This window comes from Ochlerotatus camptorhynchus, unplaced genomic scaffold (genome assembly GCF_037179485.1).
Source record: "Ochlerotatus camptorhynchus isolate MF236.1 unplaced genomic scaffold, CSIRO-AGI_Acam_v1.1 ptg000703l, whole genome shotgun sequence".
NCBI classification, from domain to species: Eukaryota; Metazoa; Arthropoda; class Insecta; order Diptera; family Culicidae; genus Ochlerotatus; species Ochlerotatus camptorhynchus.
The window spans coordinates 65,074-87,500 of record NW_027041179.1 but is presented as its reverse complement, the minus strand read 5'-3'; the positions used below and the strand labels follow the sequence as shown (position 1 = coordinate 87,500).

At 37.8% G+C, this 22,427-nt stretch overlaps 1 protein-coding gene across 1 annotated transcript in view; it reads left to right on the top strand.

Annotated features, from left to right (window-relative positions):
- Positions 1-22,427, top strand: part of LOC135714729 (neuronal acetylcholine receptor subunit alpha-7-like) — an 82,228-nt gene that overhangs the window by 3,471 nt on the left and 56,330 nt on the right. Inside the window, exons 2-5 of the mRNA XM_065238115.1 lie at positions 2,646-2,764; positions 3,718-3,917; positions 4,138-4,182; positions 15,957-16,001. Of these exons, the coding sequence (XP_065094187.1) occupies positions 2,646-2,764; positions 3,718-3,917; positions 4,138-4,182; positions 15,957-16,001 (409 nt within the window). The remainder of the gene's footprint in view (positions 1-2,645; positions 2,765-3,717; positions 3,918-4,137; positions 4,183-15,956; positions 16,002-22,427) is intronic.

Genomic DNA, 22,427 nt, shown 5'->3' with positions numbered 1-22,427 from the left:
CACCGTACGGAGAAAGAGAGGGAGATAACGTCGAAATCACCAACGAGGAGCTCGTAGTAGTGGCGAAAGGATTGAAGGTGAAGAAAGCTCCCGGTCCGGATGGAATCCCCAACGTAGCGTTGAAAGCGGCGATCCAGTCATCCCCGGACATGTTCAGGATGGTGCTGCAGAAATGCCTGAACGAGGGTCACTTCCCTGACAGGTGGAAGATACAGAAGCTAGTGTTGCTGCCGAAACCAGGAAAACCGCCGGGGGATCCAGCATCATACAGGCCTATATGCCTGCTGGATACACTCGGAAAACTCTTGGAGAGGATCATCCTAAACAGGCTGACGAAATACACGGAGAGTGAGCACGGATTGTCGGAGAGGCAGTTCGGATTCCGGAAAGGGAGATCGACGGTGGATGCAATTCGGACAGTGGTCGAGAGAGCTGAAAAGGCGTCCAAACAGAAGCGGAGAGGAGATCGATATTGCGCCGTCATAACGATCGACGTCAAGAATGCGTTCAACAGCGCCAGCTGGGAGGCCATCGCCGAAGCACTGCATAGAATGAGGGTCCCTGACTACCTGTGCAGGATCCTGAGGAGTTATTTCCAGAACCGGGTTCTGGTCTACGAGACAGACATGGGACAGAGATCGATTAGGATCACAGCGGGAGTTCCACAAGGCTCCATCCTTGGTCCAACGCTCTGGAACGGGATGTACAACGGCGTGCTAACGCTGAAACTGCCCAAAGGAGTTGAGATCGTTGGCTTTGCGGACGACGTCGTCTTGACGGTAACAGGCGAGACGCTGGAAGAGGTGGAAGTGTTGTCAACCGAGGCAATCGACATGATTGGTAACTGGATGAAAGGAGCGAAGCTGCAAATAGCCCACCACAAAACGGAAGTGTTATTGGTCAGTAACTGTAAAGCGGTACAGCGGGCGGAAATCACCGTCGGGGAGCACACTATAGCCTCGAAGCGTGTGTTAAAATACCTGGGAGTGATGATCGATGACCGGCTAAACTTCAACAGCCACGTCGAATATGCCTGTGAGAAGGCTTCGAAGGCCATCAACGCGATAGCTAGAATCATGCCGAACAACGCTGGTCCCAGCAGTAGCAAGAGGCGTCTTCTGGCCAGCGTGTCATCATCGATACTGAGATATGGAGGTCCAGCCTGGGTTCCAGCGCTGGAAACGAAGCAGAACCAAAGGAAACTGAGCAGTACGTTCCGGCTCATGGCCATGCGAGTCGTGAGTGCGTACAGAACCATCTCGTCGGAAGCAGTATGCGTTATCGCCGGTATGATCCCTATCGGCATCACCCTGGCGGAGGACAGTGAGTGCTACAGGCAGAGAGAAGCCGGAAGAGTACGGAAAGTTGTGAGAGTGGAGTCATTGGCTAAGTGGCAACAGGAGTGGAACACGACGGAGAACGGTAGATGGACACATAGACTAATACCGATTCTTTCGACCTGGGTGAACAGAAAACACGGAGAAGTCAATTTCCACCTAACGCAGTTCCTGTCTGGCCACGGCTGCTTCAGGAAATACCTGCATCGGTTCGGACACGCAGCGTCACCCCTCTGTCCGGAGTGTGGCAACGTCGATGAAACGCCGGAGCATGTGGTCTTTGACTGTCCAAGGTTCGAGGCAGTGCGAACGGAGATGCCCGTCCTTAACGTGGAGAATGTCGTTGATGAAATGTGTCGAGAGGAGGACTCTTGGAATGCCGTCAGCAGGGCAGTCACACAGATTATGTCAGAGCTGCAGCGTAAATGGAGAGAAGAGCAGCGATCTAGCAACGCCAGCTAGCGCTGAGAGTACGACAAGTGCATGAGCACAGCCACCCCCCGAAGTAGTCGCTTCACAGTGGTCCCGGGGGGATACAGGCAGAGGAGAGAGTAAGGAATGGGTTTTAGTGGAGCTGCACTAGGCAACTAGTGGATACCACACCGTGCCACCTTCACTACAGGCCAGGCTTCTTGAAGCTTTCCTAAACCTTACTATAAAAAAAAAAAAAAAAAAAAAAAAAAAAAAAAAAAAAAAAAAAAAAAACACACACACACACACACACACACACACACACACACACACACACACACACACACACACACACACACACACACACACACACACACACACACACACACACACACACACACACACACAACACACACATGATGTGGAAGAAGAATCACCAGAGCACGTGGTCTTCGAATATCCCAGATTTGTGCGAGATGCTGTGCGAGAGGATATGCTCGCCTTTAGCACGGAGAATGTAGTCGAAGAAATGTGTCGACGCCGTCAGCAGAGCAGTAACGCACAGATCATGTCAGCGCTGCAGCGAAAATGGCGGGAAGACCAACTAGAAAATAGTAATGTGCTCACACAAGTGCGAACTGAAAGCCGAAGCCGGGAGAACTCTCCGTCAGAGTAGGCTGAATCCCCACCGGGGATAACCATAACCGAGTAGAACGTGACGCTGTGAGCTAAATGGCTCACAAATTGGAGAGACCATCAGCAAACTGGAAGTGCCAATCAGCTGAGGTAAAGTGAGGTGCGTAATGCGTAATTACTCCGAAGTAATACAACCAAACAAAAAATAATGAAGAAAAAAAAAATAAAAAATAAATGACGAAGGTTGCACGCCGGACACAGAAAACGGAGAAGCGAACGTATTCGCAAGAAGCGGGAAGTTGCAGAGATCACCAGCGTCGAACCAGGTGACCTCAGCGAGTTCCAGTGGTACAAATGTGCTACCGGGGTTGACAACAACGGTGAGTGAACTGAACGATTGGAGATTTTTGTTAAATCAGTGTTTGGACCTTGCCGGCTACATTGATTGATTGATTTATCTTTATTAAGGAGGCTTTCAGCCTGGGGCTGGTTCGCCTCCAACGCCGGCTACAGAAAATGTAAGTCAAACACTTTGTATTGACAACGATGCTAGTAGTAAATGCGAGGTATAATTTGCAATGTAAGGGCAGGAGGGGCATAGTGAACAGGTGGGGCATAGTAGCCGACGCCGGTGGTGTAGTGGTAAGCGTGACTGCTTTCTAACACCCCAATGGGCCTGGGTTCAATCCCAGCCGAGGTCGGTGGGATTTTTCTGAGGCACAAAAATCTCTGGTCACGTCTTCCTTTGGAAGGGAAGTAAAGCCGTTGGTCCCGGCCCATGTGTGTTGTGAATGGGTGCGATATTCTACGCAGGTGTGGAAGCTGCCTTCCTGCACATTCGATTGCCGTCAATGGATGGCAATCGACGTCCGTCGGTGATTGGCACTAGATTGCGGAACAGAGACCGACGTTAAATAAAGGAAAGGAGGTGGGGCATAGTGAGCATTCCGCACTTTGGCTCTGGATCTCCTGCAGCTGCATGAAACAAATCAACTGGTTGTAGGTTCAATATCATTATGATATTGATCCTACCACCAACCAATTTGTTCCGAACGGCCGGAAGACCAAGCATGGGATGCTCCCTATGCCCCACCTGTTCACTATGCCCCTCTTACCTCTATCTACGCAAATAAAACTATGAACATTTATTTTAAATTTGAGTAAGGTCCAAGTGCCAATAACTGCAGCACTCGTGCCATAATCGGCACACTTACCCTGTATATTTCATTTTACAAATTATGGACCGAATTAATAACGCATCATCGTTATCAAAATAAACTTGGTTGCTCAAGAATTGTCCTCTTGATCATATATAGCCGTTTTCCTCTACAAGTGTATATATTTTTTTTAATTTCCTCAATCAAATTGTATTTTCTTTTATTTTTAATTACAGATAGCTTGCAAGGTCCCCACGAAAAACGATTATTGAACAATTTGTTGAATACGTACAACACGCTCGAGCGTCCAGTTGCGAATGAATCTGAGTCCCTGGAGGTGAAGTTTGGATTAACTTTACAGCAAATCATAGATGTGGTAAGTCAATGTTATTGTTACAAAAGAGAGCTTACATGACGGTGACCAAATGCGTTTTAACTGAAATTTATCAATATCCAATTGTGCGAGCCAAATAAATTTGTTGCAGGATATATTTTGGTAATGTCTTCATTGTGTAATGATGCAAAAGCTTGAATGTGTTTTCATTTATTTCGGAAATGGTGAACTCAAATTAAATACGATTTAAATGTACTTTTAGGATGAGAAGAACCAGATTCTTACCACAAACGCGTGGTTAAATTTGGTAAGTGGCATGTACCCGGCACAAGCAGCGACTTAATAGCATTTTACTTTACGATTTGTTGTTGCAATATTTTAAATATGATGGCATCCACGTTAAGAATAAAAACACATCCGTTAAAGTGGTATCTAGATACGCTCACAATCCCTACGGATTTAAACATTTGGTGTAATAAAATCAAAATAAAATATATTCTCATAATGAATGAGGCATAATATGGTGACTTGTGCAGGATATTATTATTTTAAAGAAATATTTGTAATGTGCGATGATATTCTTCAATTTCGCCATTTTTTAAACTCTAAAAATTTATTTTGAAATTGAAAACTATAACTTCAAAAGTACCCTTTCTTATATTGTTGTAACAATTTTAAAATTATAAATGTTAGCGCCTGAAGAAGGATGCATGTGAAAAGAAAGAGAGTTTTAGTAACAAACATTTAATTCAACTACCTTGATCGCCTATACGATTGCGACTGATACGCGTATTTCGTCTAAATTGTGTAGAATTCTTCAGTATCTTTTACTTCTTCTACTAGTCTAAGCAGACTGTTGGAAATTCCACGCCAACTGACAAATCGATGAGACGTGATTTTCTCTGATTTGTGATGAAACTCTGCATTTTTTTTTTAACTCTTTATTTGTTTCAAGTTCAAAATAAATTACATTTCATTTTAACCTAGGTGCTCCAGTTACTACAGTAACTTACCAGCCTTAATTGTTATGATATATATCTAAGTATTTTTACTTTGTTCCTGTCTTGGCAATTCAGTATTTTAAACAGGTTTTTTAAATCTGCATGTCAGTATCACAATTGAAATCTTAAAACTAAAAACTAAAACTAAATCTTATCTAAGTATAAAGAGAATTAATCTTTGCAATTGAGGATTGCAACGATTTTTGCCTGAAATTATTAATTATTTTGTTGGAATTTTGTTCTAAAGTCTCAACATTCGAAATTCTATGTACCTCAGTAGTACTGTACCAGGGAGTCAACTTCAAAATCATCTTCAGAACTTTTTTATGAATCCTTTGAAGTGCTTTTTTTCCTGGTAGTGCAACAACAAGACGCTGTGCCAAAAGCATGGCTGGTCTAAAAACTTGTTTAAATATTAGAAGTTTATTTGTCAGGCAAAGTTTGGATTTCCTGTTAATAAGAGGATACAAACATTTTATATATTTGTTACATTTGGCTTGATGTGATCTTTAAAAGTTAATTTTTGGTCAAGTACTAATCCAAGACATTTCACTTGGTTTGACCAGGAAATTGGAACTCCGTTCATAGTGACTATGTGACTACTACTAGGTTTCAAAAAGGAAGCTCTAGGCTTATGTGGAAATATTATAAGTTGAGTTTTGGAAGCGTTGGGAGAAATCTTCAATTTTGGTAAGAAGAGAAAATATCTAAACTTTTCTGCAGTCTGCTGCAAATAACACGAAGACTTCTACCTTTAGCGGAAATGGCTGTATCATCAGCGAACAAAGATTTGTGGCAACCCTGAGGCTAATCAGGGAGGTCCGAAGTGAATATGTTATACAATATAGGTTCAAGAATGCTACCCTGAGGAACTCCTGCACTAACAGGTAGTCGATTGGATTTGGAATTTTGGTAATTTACCTGCAGAGTTCTGTCAGTTAAATAATTTTGAACTAATTTCATAATATAAAGCGGAAAATTAAACTTTTTCAATTTAGCAATCAAACCTTCATGCCAAACACTGTCGAATGCTTTTTCTATGTCTAGAAGAGCAACTCCAGTTGAGGTGCCTTCAGATTTGTTTGAACGAATTAAATTGGTAACTAAGAGTTGATGAGTAGTTGAATGCCCATGGCGAAATCCAAACTCATCTGCAAAAATTGAGTTCGTATTGATGGGAAGCATCATTCTATTCAAAATTATCTTTTCAAAAAGTTTACTTATTGAAGAAAGCAAACTTATTGGACGGTAGCTAGAAGCTTCAGCTGGATTTTTATCCGGCTTCAAAATTGGAACAACTTCTGCATTTTTCCATTTATCAGGAAAGTATGCCAAATGGAAACATCTGTTAAATAATTTTACCAAGAAAGACAAGTTAACTCTCTTGGAGTTTTTTGATTAGGATATAGAAAATTCCATCATCACCTGGAGCTTTCATATTTAGAAACTTTTTAGTTATAGACCTTACTTCGTCCAAATCAGTCCCCCAGGAATCATCGAAAATATTTTCCCGAGAGAAAATATTCAGATAATCCCGAGCAACCTGATTCTCAATAGGACTAGTAAGACTTAAACTTAAATTATGGGAACTCACGCTCAGCAAGTTTCTGAGCTTTTTCCAAATTTGTGATCAAAATTTTACCACCTTCTCTAAGCGCTGGAATAGGCTTTTGGGGTTTTTTCAAAATTTTTGTGAGTTTCCAAAAGGGTTAGGGGCTCGGGTCTAATTTAGAAACATTATTTTCAAAAGTTTTGTTCCTCAGGGCAGAGAATTGTTTTTGCAAATCCCGCCAGATAACTTTCATGGCAGGATCGCGTGTTCTTTGATATTGTCTCCTACGGACATTTTTAAGAGAATCGAATTTAACCTCGCATTTTGGTACTGAGGCAGCTCTTGCTTCTACTATAGAAGTAGTCAGAGATTTAAGAGCATAATTAATTTCATCGTTGGTTTGCAAAAGAATGTTTGGATCGAAGTTATATTCCATAAATGTTCGATATTGCTCCCAATCAGCTCTATAGTAATTGAAAATAGAGCTGTTGGGATTACAAATTATTTCTTGGGATATTTCAAAAGTTACTGGAAGGTGATCAGAATCAAAGTCAGCATGGGTAACCAATTGGCTACAAAGTTGACATGAATCAGTTAAGACCAAATCAATAGTTGAGGGATTTCTTGCAGAAGAAAAGCATGTTGGACTGTTTGGATATTGAATAGTGTAATAACCTGCAGAACAATCATCAAACAGAATATTACCATTGGAACTGCTTTGAGCATTATTCCATGAGCGGTGTTTTGCATTAAAATCACCAATAATGAAGAATTTAGACCTATGACGGGTAAGTTTCTGGAGGTCACCCTTGAGAAAATTCTTTTTCTGGCCTACGCATTGGAATGGCAAATAGGCAGCTATAAACGTAAGTTGTCCAAATTTTGTTTCAACAGAAACTCCCAAAGTTTCAAAAACTTTGGTTTCAAATGAAGAAAGAATTTTATGTTTGATTCTTCTATGAACAATGATGGCAACGCCACCACAGGGTCCATCAAGACGATCATTTCTATAAATTAAATAATTTGAGTCCTTCTTAACCTTATGGTCAGGTTTAAGGAACGTTTCAGTTATAACGGAAATATGCACGTTATGAACTCTCAAAAAGTTAAATAGCTCGTCTTCATTATCTTTAAGAGATCGAGCATTCCAATTTAAAATATGTAGGGCTTTAAAATACATTACTGAATTTTAAAGTCATGACAATATTGTTAGCAAATTTTACTCCAGTTTGAATAGCATCTAACATGGAGTTAGATTTAAGCATATCAGAAATCATGTCAATTAATGAATTCTGTAAAAATTCCATTTTAGGGGCAGTAATGCTTCCTAAGTCAAAATTGTCAAAATTTCCGTTAGAACGTTGGTTAGTATTTTGATTTCTACCCGTTGCAATAGCAGCATAGGTAGCTCTATTAACTCGCTGAACATTGTCAGCAGCGAGGGGAGTAGGTACAGATGAAACATTTGAAGCAGGGGTGATATTTGTACCTACGGGTACGAATTTAGAATTTGTTCCTCGCTGACCGTTGTTAACAGCAGAGGAATTTGTACCTGGTCGAAAACGTGGAGCGTTTCCTACCTGTCGCTTAGAACGAGATTGTAGGATCGCTTTGCGAGTCTTACATTCCCAAAACTTGGATTTGTGGTTTTCACCACAATTTGAACATTTAAATTTCTTAGGATCTTCCTTCACAGGACAGTCGTCCTTTGCGTGAGAGGAATCACTACAATTCATGCATTTAGCTGGCATGTAGCAATTTTTAGTTTCGTGACCCCATCCCTGGCACTTACGGCACTGAGTGAGGTTTTGGAAATTTCCTCCAGTCTTCCTGAAATGTTCCCACTTCACTCGGACATGGAGCATAAGGCTAGCTTTTTCTAAGGCCTTAAGGTTGTTTAGTTCACTAGACTTGAAGTGAACTAAATAAAAATCATTAGAAATTCCGTTGCGTGAATCGCCAGGACGGGATTTCATTTTCAGTTTGATTATTTGGAGTGGCACAACTCCAAGTAATTTTGCCAGTTCATCTTTGATCTGATCCAGGGATTCACCACTGGGCAGTTCTTTCATAACAACTTTGAACACACGTTCAGTTTTGGTGTCGTAAGTAAAAAATTTGTGCTTCTTCTCAGTAAGATACTTGAGAAGACATTTAAATCCGTCCAAGGTTTCAGCCAATACACGGCATTCACCCCGACGTCCAATTTGTAGTGCAAACTTAACTTTCACTAAATTCAAAAGTTCCATGCGAAGAGCATGGAAATCGGAAGTGGTTATCACAATAGGGGGAACGTTTTCCTTCTTGGCATTAAGCCGGGAAAGTTTACTAGAATTTTTCTTGGATGATGGATCATTCTCATCATCCGTGAGCAAATCAAATTGATTACTCAAATTAATTTCATCATAAGGGGGATCAAGAGTTTGCCCCTTTCTTTTGCGTTTAGGCGCCATGGCGGCAGTAAATTTTGTATTCAAATCGACTTCCAAGCAGATTACTATAAGAATCTGAAGGATCGAAGAGGAATTTTCCAAATCGATATCCAAGAAGGATTACCTCGGGTAGGGTCCAAACAAGGATCGAAGAGGAATAAGAGTTGAACAAGGTAGAACATTTTTTACAGGTTGAGCACTGAAAAGTGCTGTTTAAATTTGTTGTAGCTTTAGGTAGTAGTAACACTTCCTTAAGCAAAAAGCAAGTAGATCCGCACGGCAAGAGAGCACGATGTGGACTGATGAAACTGTGCATAATTGTTTGTTACGGGCAATCATGCAAATTTATGCTGGATTCGATGGTATTGGTTCTCGACTCATTTTTGAAAATGATTCGATACTTCTAAATAATCTTTCTAGAATAAATGCATTCATACATTTTTTATATTTATTCAACATAATTTTCATAAGAATCAATGCAAGGTTATGAAATTTGATTATTTTTGATTCAAGCCGAACAATGGATTAGGTCCTAAGTAACAAAGACAGCTTCTCTTCGTTGACTTTATCTATGCCATGGATATACATTTACAGCTATTTTCAATACACAGATCGAGAAAGTAAGCTATTGTATAGCCTCTAATATGGCAAACACGACAAGAAACGGTTTTGTAGCCTAGTTATTAACAAAAGAGAAAGTCGATGAAGATAATCGATCAATGTTACTCAGGGCTATCCATTGTTCGGCTTCTATTGATTCATTATAATTATTTGTCCACAGAGAACTGTTCTTGAAATATTTAAAATAGTTTTGAAATTGCGAGTTTACATATAAATAGTATTGGAATGGTTTTGTGCACATACACTCCCGATCATAAGTTTGGGGTCACCCTTAAAAAAACATTTTTTTTCTTATTATTTTTGCCATTTAACGACCGATTTTCGATCTTTACAGATCATCTGAAAGGTATTGATTATAAATTTAAAAGAACAAGGAATCATTTTAGGCGTATTTCGACAACTCTTACATCAATAACTGAGGGTTTAAATCGGGTAGCGGTGAATTTCGACAAAAACATTACCAAACCATTGATTTCGAAGTTTAAAAGTTTTGGCCTAGATTTAGTGTTCATCAGCAGGACAAATCAGCTGAAGTCACTGTTATGATCAACAAAAGATTCAATCAATGTCTTAGGGAAAGCCAGAGTCTACAAAATCTCTTGTCCAGATTACATTAAAATCTACATTGGTCAGACGAAAAGGACTTTTGAAACAAGGTTTAATGAACACATCGCAGAGGTAAAAAAGGCTAACAAAGAGATGGATAAAGGACTTTATTATGAATTTAAATCCAAGGTTGCAAAACATATCGTTACAAAGGGGCACAATTTGAGAAAGGATAACATTAATATCCTGAGGAGTGTATCTTCGCCTTGGAAACTAGACGTAGCAGAAAGTTTAGAAATATTTAAACATAATCCATCAGCATTGCTTAATAGAGATCAAGGAAACGGATACTCGAGAATAAATTTAGGTACATGGTTAGGTAAATTGTGACATGGCAGTGAATACCTGCTGATTTTTAGTACCTATTATATAACCCTAATAAAGGTGAAAAAGAAAGTTTTTGAAACCCCTCCCTTTTCAACCAGTGCTGTTAACTTTCATATCAGTCGATTAAACATGAACCAACACAACCATTCAATCAATTCTGTGAAAACGAATTCTCACATGACCATGAGAGCCCATTTCTCATTCAGCATTCCATCGTCGTCGCTCCGTATCCTGATAAGCAGATTCAATCTCAACAGGATCCGTGTCTAGTGATTTCACGAATTGGATTTTCCGTCCCATTCTCTGAAGCTGAACTAAGTCTTGATGATATTCTTTATTTTACAAATATCGTTTCTAACGGCAACGACAACAGCGACCGAGCTGCTGAAAATGAACAAAGCGTAACTATGTAATAGCAATTCACACCGAGAAATACTACTTCTACTGTCGACAGCTCAAAGTGCACTGATGTTTTGTTGTTGTTTTGTTTTCCTTCTTTCTACAAAATCTCACCATCGCTGAATTCAATCATACTAAACGTTCGCGTACTAAAAGGCGCTTTTTGATATTTGTAATAATAACAACTGTCAAAAAAGACATATATTTCAAGCTGACCAATTTTCTACGGTAAGTTCTAATTTATAAAATATTCAAATAGACCCTTTCAGTTAGCGAACGTTTAGTGTATGTTATCACTTCCACTCTATGGATCAATAATGATTGGAAATGATTCAAACGTTTTGAAATATAAGAGCTGCTGGAGACGGATGGAAGCCACTATTATATACAGTGAATGAAACAGCTATTTAAATATGCAAGATTTTTAACACGATTCGTAATCAAATTTTGCAACGAGTTGCATACACATTTTTTACACTAAAAAGAATGTCGAAAAGCAGAACTTTTAAGCACTGGATTCTGAAAAGTAATACTTTTCTAAAGTATTATTTTAGTTATGATTTATTATATAATATAATTTTCAGTAATTATGTTAAATACGATATATATATATATATATATATATATATATATATATATATATATATATATATATATATATATATATATGGCCTTTTGGGCTAGTTTTTACCGAAATTGTACTTGCGAGCATATCACGGAGTATTTCGGAGTATTTTTTAAACGGTTAAAATGGTCTCACGCCGATTCACATCGCCATGCTGCAGTGCCGCCATGCAGTGCCACTAAAGAAAAAGAAAACATCACAGTGCCATCCCGAGCAAAGTTAAATAAAATAACTACGTGATTTCATCTTAAAAAAAGTTTTGTTATTCCAGATATCATTCTGTTGTTATCGTATAACTAATTTAGTTATCATCCATAAATAATTTTGTTATCAGTTGTTATCATGAAAAAATATGAATTAATGTAAGCTTAGTTCAAAACTTTAAATCTTATGCGTATGGTAAGAAAATCATACTGCCAGTTTTTAGTTGTCAGCGTAAGTCTTTCATACCTAATAGATAAAATAAGTAACCTATGATTTCGGTCCAATGTACATATTTTGGATTTCCTACTTAGTAAAACCATAGAGGTAACTCTAAGACTAAGACTAAGAAGGTCCCGAAGAAACGTGCTCAAATTATTGGCTCAGCTCGGGTACTCTCTTTGGTCCAAAGCTAATCGATGCATCCCTCGAAACATAGGAAAATCCACGAACCCCTCATTTTATCTGCCAAACTTTCATAGCAAATCAAAACAAACATAGTGTAGTACTAGAAACTAGCACTAGTGAGCCAATTTAAAATTAAATTCAGAGCCTCATAAAAATGCGAATACATATTCTATTATATTTGGTTCCTAAATTACAGATATGAGTAAGGCTTTCTCCAGGTGATTCATTGCAGCATCCAACAATGACTTCAAGATTTCCAGTGCACAATCACTCATGACATCACTCATGAAATTGGAACTCCTTTTGTTCTGCACTGCAGCAAACGTGAAGTTCCAGTTTCTTTGTTATAAGTTTTGTGAGAGCTGATATTTGTGCTCTTGAAATTTTTATGTGGTACTAATTGATCAGAAATAAGGTTTCCACAGCGATTCAACTTCAAAACGCTAAAAAATACACACACAAAAACGGAGTGCAAAATTTTGCACCAATGTTATGCAACATAATAATAAATTATATAAATTAGCCATGAATCCCTCCAGTAAGTTCTCGGTACATCTTTTACCTACGGATTAAGCGAAACAAATTTGTAAATATTACTGTTTTTTTTAAGATTTCGTTCACGTTTTGTAGACGCACATGCATCATTTGGCAAAAGAACACGGGGCTTTTCTGTGGTGGAAAAAAAGTGACTTCCATACTATCACAGATTACAAATTCGACAGTGTGCATGCATAAGGGCGTAACCGCGATGACCGATTCTCTCTTTTGTTAATAACTCACTTGGATTAACACATCTCGGTGCGTTTGCTGTTGCCTTTGATAGTCAATACAACCTGTTACAGGTTAAAACACTACATTGAACAAATTTCAGATAATATTTATGCTGAACATTGCATTAGCTTCTAAGTATAACATTGATCGATTCTCTTCGTTGACTTTCTCTTTCGTTAATAACTTGAGCACATAATAGTTTCTTGTTGTGTTTGTCGTATTAGATGCTAGATAAAAGCTTCTTTTATTGATCTGCGTGCTGAAAATACCTTCTTCTTCTTCTTATTTACATTTGAAGTTTATTGCTTAGTGTATATTAGCTTATTGCGTGCTCTCAACTTAGTGTTCTAGTGTTCTCGACGGTACCTTTATTTATGCTTAGAGAATAGCATTGTAAGTACCTGCTACTTGGAGAATAATGCAATCCAACGGCTTTCTCCCATCAGCAAAAAATCCGGGATTTTATAAACCATTCTATAGCATAATTTTTCAAGTAGGATGGACTTACATAGCTAATCTAAAAGCATAAATAGAGGTAACGTCTGATAATTTCAGTGCTCGAGATATTCACGATAAATACCGAAATTTCGCATAAATGCCAAACCCGTTTTTGTGTGCTTTTTTATAGCATTCTTAGGAAGCCCTAACTGAATATTAAAAAATTGTTGAGACATAGCACTGATTTAACTGTTGCCCAATGCTTAGGGAACTTTCATAAATAACGTAGTAGTTAAGGGGGGAGAGAAGTTTCAGAAGTTGTGACCGGCCATTTATTAAGTATATCAAAACACGTTACGAGGGGGAAGGGGGGAGGGGTAATTGGTCAAAAAATTCTACGTCATTTATGGAAGGTGCCGTATTTTACTTCCAAGGCTGTGACCCAATTGGCGAGTTAAATTTATTTCGTGGTTAAAAGTGACAGATGAGTTATCGAATAACCCTGCTATCCTAGCGTGGTTATTTCTGACCGATTTGAAGTTAAATTTTGGCAAACGTGGCTGAGTTCTGTTTGAAGCTCGATCAATTTTCGGCATTTTCAAACATTGAAAATAGCTTACGAGATGTCACGTTCAACCACGAGTAAAATTTAACTCGGCAATGGGCACACAGCCCAAGAAGTATTTCTCGATTACTTTTTCGAAAGGACATATCAATTTTTGTAAACAGCGCATTTGTTCGTCGATTTGGCGTAACTGGTAGCTCATCCACGCATGCTAACACTTCCATCAGATAGGGGAAGTTTTCCTTTACCTGATATAGTGGTGTAAGTATGCGTGTGCGAGCTATCAGTTACGCCAAACCGACGATAAATGCGTTTTTTAAAAGCTGATATGTCATTTCGAAAAAGTAATCGAGATTTGTAGAACGTCGGATCGTTATCACTCAGACAAGGAGGTTGTTTCACTTCGGAGCGCTTGCGCCATCAAGGCAACTGCTGCCAGCAGCCAGTGATCTCGACGGGAACGACGCGCAAGGTTCGAGGTGGAAAACTCGAACGCTGAGCGCTTGATAGGAACCGCTGCCTTTCTACTGCTGCTACTGCTGCTGCTACTGCTGCTGCTACTGCTGCTGCTGCTACTGATGCTGCTGCTACTGCTGCTGCTGCTACTGATGCTGCTGCTACTGCTGCTGCTGCTACTGCTGCTGCTGCTACTGCTGCTGCTGCTGCTGCTGCTGCTGTTGCTGCTGCTTCTACTGCTGCTGCTGCTACTGCTGCTGCTGCTACTGCTGCTGCTGCTACTGCTGCTGCTACTGCTGCTGCTGCTACTGCTGCTGCGGCTACTGCTGCTGCTGCTACTGCTGCTGCTGCTGCTACTGCTGCTGCTGCTACTGCTGCTGCTGCTACTGCTGCTGCTGCTACTGCTGCTGCTGCTACTGCTGCTGCTGCTACTGCTGCTGCTGCTACTGCTGCTGCTGCTACTGCTGCTGCTGCTACTGCTGCTGCTGCTACTGCTGCTGCTGCTACTGCTGCTGCTGCTGCTGCTACTGCTGCTGCTGTTGCTACTGCTGCTGCTGCTGCTACTACCTGTTCACTCGCCGTCCGAAGCGAAAATGAGTTGAGGCACAAATGCAGTGCTCTATTGTAATTTTTAGATCCTAGCAGCACGATGTGCATCCAAATGGTTTGGGAAGAACGTGTAACTCATGAAAACAGTGCTAAAATTATCATTTTTTATTTGTAAATTTTTAACAGCTTTTTTAAGAATAATTGAAAAAGCGTTTATTGTAGCAGATTATGAGAGTTATTTTCTATCGATTGGTGTATTTGGATTTAAATTTCATCTATAAATGACAAAGTTATAAGCGTTCAAATCCTCACACCTTTTCGTGACTGTCGCAATTTTAGATTTTAGATTTACCCCCAGAACCTTCCCGTAAGACGTAGTCCAAGCCAAAAAAAATTATGGATCACAGGATATGTTATCAAGATGTTTTCAAAGATAAAAAAATCAGTTATATTTGTGATATCGAAGGAGTATTATTTTGCAATATTTTTGTTATGTTTGCTGTTTATTCAACCACAATAAGAACATTTTCAGTTATCAAATCTTGATAACCGGGTATCAGAACTTGATATCAATTTGGCAATATTTAATAATTTTTATGTATTCTAACTTTAGAGCAAATATTTTTCAATGAAACTAGCAAAATATTATATTTTGCCAACAAGTCAAACATATTTTGCCTCGATTCGGTTGCTTTTACTATTCACTATTTGTGAATAGTAAAGATGCTCGCAAAAGTTAGACTATGCGTATGCGTATGCGCAAGTGCAGTAGAATACGATTGGGTTTCAAGTAGCAAATGAGACGAATCAAGCGAGTGTGATTAAAACGAGTTCATACATAAATCCATCACAATAAATATATAAAAACTAATAAAAGGAAGAGCATTCTTGTTGTGAAGTGCATCGATGTCGCTTTTCAGTGGGTACATGTCATAACAATACGTGCATGTTGTGTTATTTCAGATGTTCCCATATGATTCGTAATAATATTTTTCTAGGCAATCAATTGTCTTTGAAGACAACTCCATTTTTCAAACACGAGGTCATAACTTTTCTTTGTCTTACTTTTACGCACCAAAAAAATGTCCTGTTGATTTTTATTTTTATTTCTAACTATATGTTGATTATAGGACGAGAAGAATCAACTACTTATTACCAATATTTGGCTTTCTTTGGTAAGTTTTGTAAACTAATAATCCAATTAAAATAAATGCACATACGGTTAAGCTTTGTGATGAATATTGTGTCAAATTATGTTTCCTATCATTCATATATCATAATTTCCTTACTGCAGTTCTACCAATTTCACCTTTTATTGGAACCATTGCACTGTAAATTACATTCTGTATTTATGAATATTCGTTGGATTTAAATATAATGTTTCATATTTTACCGATCACTGCACGAAGATTAATTCTCAATTTTTATTTCTCACAAGAGTAAACATACAATTCACTTAATTGCTTCAGGATTAGATTACCATACCATTTACTCTTATTAATTTAATTCGCTATTAGGGTACGAAGGTATAAAAAGCTACCCTCTACCCCTCTGGGCAAAACGTTTCCTATGTACGAATTCAGGCCTAATATAAATACAATAGTGATGGGCAATCCAAGTATTTAATAGGACAACTCTGGTGTGCAAGTTTCACAGCTTTCAATTGTCACAAATAAATAATAAAAATAAAACCCTTAATAGTACTCATCCAGCTTAATCTTTTACGCCATTTGGAAAGCATATTTAAGAAAGTGTTTATTCCATTTGGCTATATGCTGTATGAGACATCTAAAGTCAATGCTCTGGGGCATGTCATACCTTTGATGAGTCTATCCGCTTAGAATAGGGCATACAGTCTCTTTGTTATGCAAGCATATTAGTTGATAGATGGGGCATATTGCCCCGCCTAATTGAAGAGCCCAGCAATTTAGTGTTATCGAAAAAAATCTTTACTTCTATGTCAACTGCCAATAACGAAAAATAAATGATTACAGGTTATTTATAATTCCCAGTGCAACGGAAATACTTGATCATACGATAATTGAAGTGAAAACGGTAAACATATTGCTCCTTTTCCATAAGCGAGGCGTATTACATCTGTTGCGTATCTGCTGAATTTTCCTTCTGCCAACCTGTCGCTATTTGTTAGGGCACGTTATTTATAGAGAAGTAAGGAATACAACTGAAGCCTAAACGTAAAAAAGGGTTATGTTTGTGAGTTCTGAGACACAAGAAACGCGCTAACACATTGTAAATGACCTGAAGGTACACTGTAGAGATCTTAAATCAGTGTACTCTAAATAGCACATAAGAAATCCAACAGGTTGTAAAAGCATACACAGCTGAAGTAAGAGTTAGGCAGAGCCAAATTCGACCATAGAAGAAAAAAAATCAAACCATTTCCATGAACAGGATCCTTAACTCATGGCTTACAACTAATATTTCTCGAAGAGAGATTGTTTTTAGAACACAGCAAAAAAATAATTTTAAAATCACATTAAAGTAAATGCACTTCAATCATGTCGAGAATATGGTGTAATATAACTTGCCAAAAAGACAAAATTATCATTAATACAGTGAATGAACTAATATTAAGCTGCTTTTACTGCATTTGTTTGCCATAAAAATTACATGAGATTTTCGACTGGATTAAAGTGCATCCTTTTGGATGTAATATTATTTGTTGCTGTGAATAGTGTTCAAAACGAACCTTAGGCTAGGGGCAAAAGATCATAAACTAAATTACAGTACTTGAGAAGTTTTGCCAGAAAGGCATACATGTAGGGGACAAAACGCACCAACTGAATTTCTTTTGTATTTTTCATGGATTTTTCGTAGCTTGTTTGATGTCTTATCAAGTTGCACTTCTAGCATAGCATCTGAACTCGAAATGCTGCATGGAAAATCTTAAAATTAGATTAAAAATTCCAAGAAAAACTTAAAATAAAATGAAAAGTGCGCTCTACTCCAGGGTACGTCGTACCATTGCAGTTGTTATCGACTCAAAATTTTTGCCGCTCTTTAGGCTATTAAATTTCCTGCTAACATATCAAAAGTATGTCTACTTTGTCTTATATAATGATCGCAAAAATGTTCTCTGTGACTTTACAAATCATTAACATATATTTGTGACTATCTTGGTGAAATTCTGGCTGCATAACTAGTATCAAAACATTTATTTTTATTTTTCACTGGCCTCAACAACTATAAAACGCTTTTCTCCTACTCGAACTTTTGCCCCAGCTTACTTTACTTTTATTTATTTCTTTTTTTTTAGATTGGGTCTGTTAATGTCTTTGCCATACAGGAGGTCATATAGGATAATTCTTGCAGATAAATGATAATGCCTTGCGGGTAAATGTTACGGTCTAAGTCTATAAAGGCCTTAAGAGCTAATTCTAGATAGCTATTTGGTCGACTGTTCAGATACCTATGAGCTAGTTTATAGGCTTTATAGCTCTATTGAAAGCCTTGTGGATCATCTTCACGGATTTTATTGATCAACGCCGTATTGATATCTTTTTGGTCAGCTGCTGCTAACGATTTGAGCACGCTATTTCATGTAAATCAGCAGTGATACATACACATTTGTAAACAATTTAATTTTTTGTGCCAACTTTACAAGACAAGATATTACCCGATAGTTGAAATTCGGAATTTTCTTTTCAATTCAATTCCCAAAATAATTAGACGATTCACAGCAAAAAATACATTTTAATATTACATCCAAGAGGATGCACTTCAATCATGTCGAAAATCTCATGTAATTTTTATGGCCAAAAAAATAAAAAAAAATGCAATAAAAGCAGCGTAATGTCAGCTCATGCACTGTATTAATGATAATTTTGTCCTTATTGGCAAGTCATAGTAAACCATATTTTTGACACGATTGAAATGCATCCACTTTGATGTGATATCAAAATTAATTTTTTGCTGTGTTCTTTAGGATTCTTTGTATGCTGATAGCCGATGAAAAATTGAAAGCACTGAAATAAAAGTGTGGAATGTACTAGCTGCTAGAGCTGTGTTGCCAACTCCGAAGATCTTATCTGTCAACATCAATCTTACTTTATCTAGAGATCTCAAGCATCAATTTGGTATGTCTTAATGATTAACTTCATAGACGATACGTAAATTGTCACAGAAAAAAAAAACATGGAAAAAACATATTACTTGCTGGTCTACTCCTGACACTTTATGGGATACATTGACGGACATTATAGACCATCTTCAAGGTTATGATCCAATTCAGGCAGTCCTATGACAGCATGAAGGTCCTATGATCTTATCCGAAAAAATCAACTTTAGGATCTCTACGAGACTATTAGCGAAGACAACAAATCAAGAAGACTGGCAACGCTTTGATTTTTTCATACGAACGCTATGAGACAGGAACAATCGCGTCATCTGACACCCAAAGGTAAATGCTTCGAACGAATTTGATAGCAAAGATTACATCCTCAGAAGAAAGAGCGGGGAAAGTTGAAAAGGGTCATCAATAATAAAATAACATTAGCCAGATATTTTAGCATTAAAAGCGTCTTATATCATGAAAAAATACTGAATGATAATTATTAACGAAAAATTTTCCATTACAATACATTCTATTGTTGAAAACTAACCCTATTTTAAATATAATGTATTGGTCAAAAATTCATAGTGTTACCACAATAGCTTTACCACAGATTTGTGGGTTAACAATACATTTCTATGTTATCATCATTTTCAACAACAGGAAATATTAAAATACACCGCATAGAGCTTCTCAACAGATATTTTTGCTGCAGAATAACTTATTCAGGCGAATATTACCTTATGTAGCTATATACAGGCTTATTCAACTTTTAACCAGCTTAATTGATTTTTTATAGTTCTTATTACATACTTCCCCTTTCTATCGAAAAAAAACAGGTTGGATTTATATTTATTATATATTGTAAATATTTTACGGGCACCACCACTATTTCGCATTTTTTTTTCCTTGATTTATTTTCCGTCGATCTTGTTTTCCCTGCTGAGCACCAATGCTACCGACGCCACACCTGGAACCTACCCTTCGACCCATCAGCTCATGAACCGGGGACCAACGGCTTTACTTCCCATCCGAAGGAAGGCGTGATCAGAGATGTTATGCCTCAGAACATCCCGGCGGCGCCGACCGGGATTGAACCCAGGCATGCTGGGGTGAGAGGCAATCACGCTTACTACTACACCACCGGTGCCGCTTATATTTCGCGGTTGTTCTCCATCAAATTTAAATTGTATTTTGTATTGAGAATGTGTCGTTTGCCATTTCAACTTGCCCCTCTATACTCATTTCAATTACATCATGGGGTGTAAAAATTTGGGGCAAGTATGAAATGTATGTAATGTCGGCCTAAGTGTCTCTAATTTGGGCACATACATAAATTCAGCAATCGACTAAATTTCCAATAGTAACCAAAATATCCATTAGTACCGTCCCAATGACGCGACATCTAGATACAATTGATAAAAATCAAACTTTTAGCGATGGGCCCAATCTTAGATCCATAGGCCAACATTAGAGCAATTTCCCCAACTTTAAATGTTTGGGATAAAATCAATTTTTTTTTCCGAGGTATTCTATATCATCAGTCTAACAAGCCACCATATGTTTCTCTAGTGCACAAAATTATACTTTTTGGGGAAGATTTAAGCGCTGCGAAATCCACTTTTGTTATACATTTCATAACTCATGAAAATAAAATTGAAAGGCACACAGATTTTTATTTTATTTTTGCTCTATTATAAAGACTTTCAGCCTTTAGCACACTGATTTGTTTTTAACAACCTTATTTGCCAGTCATATGACGCGTTTTGGTGTATATTATAGTGTTTAATATAATTGCAGAGTGGTACCGGTGATGTAGTGGTAAGCGTGATTACCTCTCACCCCAGCACGCCTGGGTTCAATCTCAGTTGGCGCCGCCGGGATGTTCTGAGGCATAACATCTCTGATCACGCTTTCTCACGCGAAAGGAAGTAAAGCCGTTGGTCCCCGATTCTTGAGTTGATGGGTCGAAAGGTAGGGTCTAGGTGTGGGACCTGCCTCCCTGGCGTCGGTAGCATTGGTGCTCAGCACGGAAAACAAGATCAACGGAGAACAAATCAAGGAAAAAATATAATCGCAGTGATTATACACTTCGATAAATAGCTACTCTTTCCGTTTTAACTTACCCCGCATTTCAACTTGCCCCGAAGAAGATGTTTTGCGTTTAAGTAGTCCAAACCTAACCCCTTTTTTTGTATTATGTACACTTTCTACTTTGTATTGTATTTTATACTAACTACTAAGTTGTCTTGAAGGTTTAAAATCAGTTTTTTTTCATATAATTCACAATGTTCCGTTCCATTGGTAGTATCGGCTTTTGTAAACAAAACTTGTAATGTCCTTTTCGCGCGGATCGATGCATCGCGATGCTGTATCGGGGAGGGGAGACTTGCCCTTACCTGATATCTGTTTAAAAACTTTATGGCTTGGAAATCTATTGGGCTTACTAGGATTTTGAGTGATTTGAGAGTGTCTGGCCCACCTTGTTATTTTGTATTATGTCATGCAACTGAATTACATTGATGCACTTGTATGGTATTTTAAATAAGTCATAAATAATTTAATCATGATTTGAATTGCTTTTCAGACGAATATGTGTTGGTATGGGGCATACTTTTGAGAAAATATGTATAATTATCTTTGATTCATCTACGTGAAATGCAATGATTATTATTATTAAACATATTTTCTTTCTTTATTAAAGAAACTTTCAGCCGTCGGCTGGTTCATCTCTGAATTATTAAACATGTTTGAAATATAAATTTCAATTAGTCGACAAGTGCTTATCGTTTCATTTGTAATATGTTTTCTTCTATTTTTTATTTGTATTAGTCCTCAAGAGCACTCCAATCGGCTACCGTATGTGCATTCAAATAAATGATTATATTCAATCAATTTAATAAACCAACTTCAACTTTCAATTTATGGCTCTTTCTATCTTTTATAATTTGTACAATTTTTTTACCTTTTATTGTTCAGCTTTTTGTAGCATATGATTGAATTTCGCTTATAATACATTTGAACTTGCTCGAAATAAAGCTGTAAAACGGATTCAACTGACCCAAATATAACCATTAATTCAAACATCGGCTGGCTGTATCGTGGTTTAAACCTTCACATGGCCATTCATGATATGTTGTACTTAAAAATACTCAAGATACACTGAGAGTGGCTTTGCATTTAGTAATATATCGATAATAAAAATTCAACATTGTTTATTTTTTCTTATATTTCAAACGAAGACCGTTTAAGAGTATATAAAATTCTAGGTTTTTTAAAAGATGTTATAAGGTTAAAATATACTGAGTTATAACTGCACTGTAATAAACTGAGTTATACTACTTTACATTTGAGGAATTGTTAATGTGCAGTAAATAATTCCTTCTCAGGAATCCCCCCGAACGCGTAAATCAAAGAAGATCCTGGAGATAGTCGTTTTGGTTCTCGGCTCGGTAGGTGATCATTACGGGTTGAAGTTTTTGAATTTACTGGGCGTAGAGTTTTACTGTATATACCATACAAAAAAAAA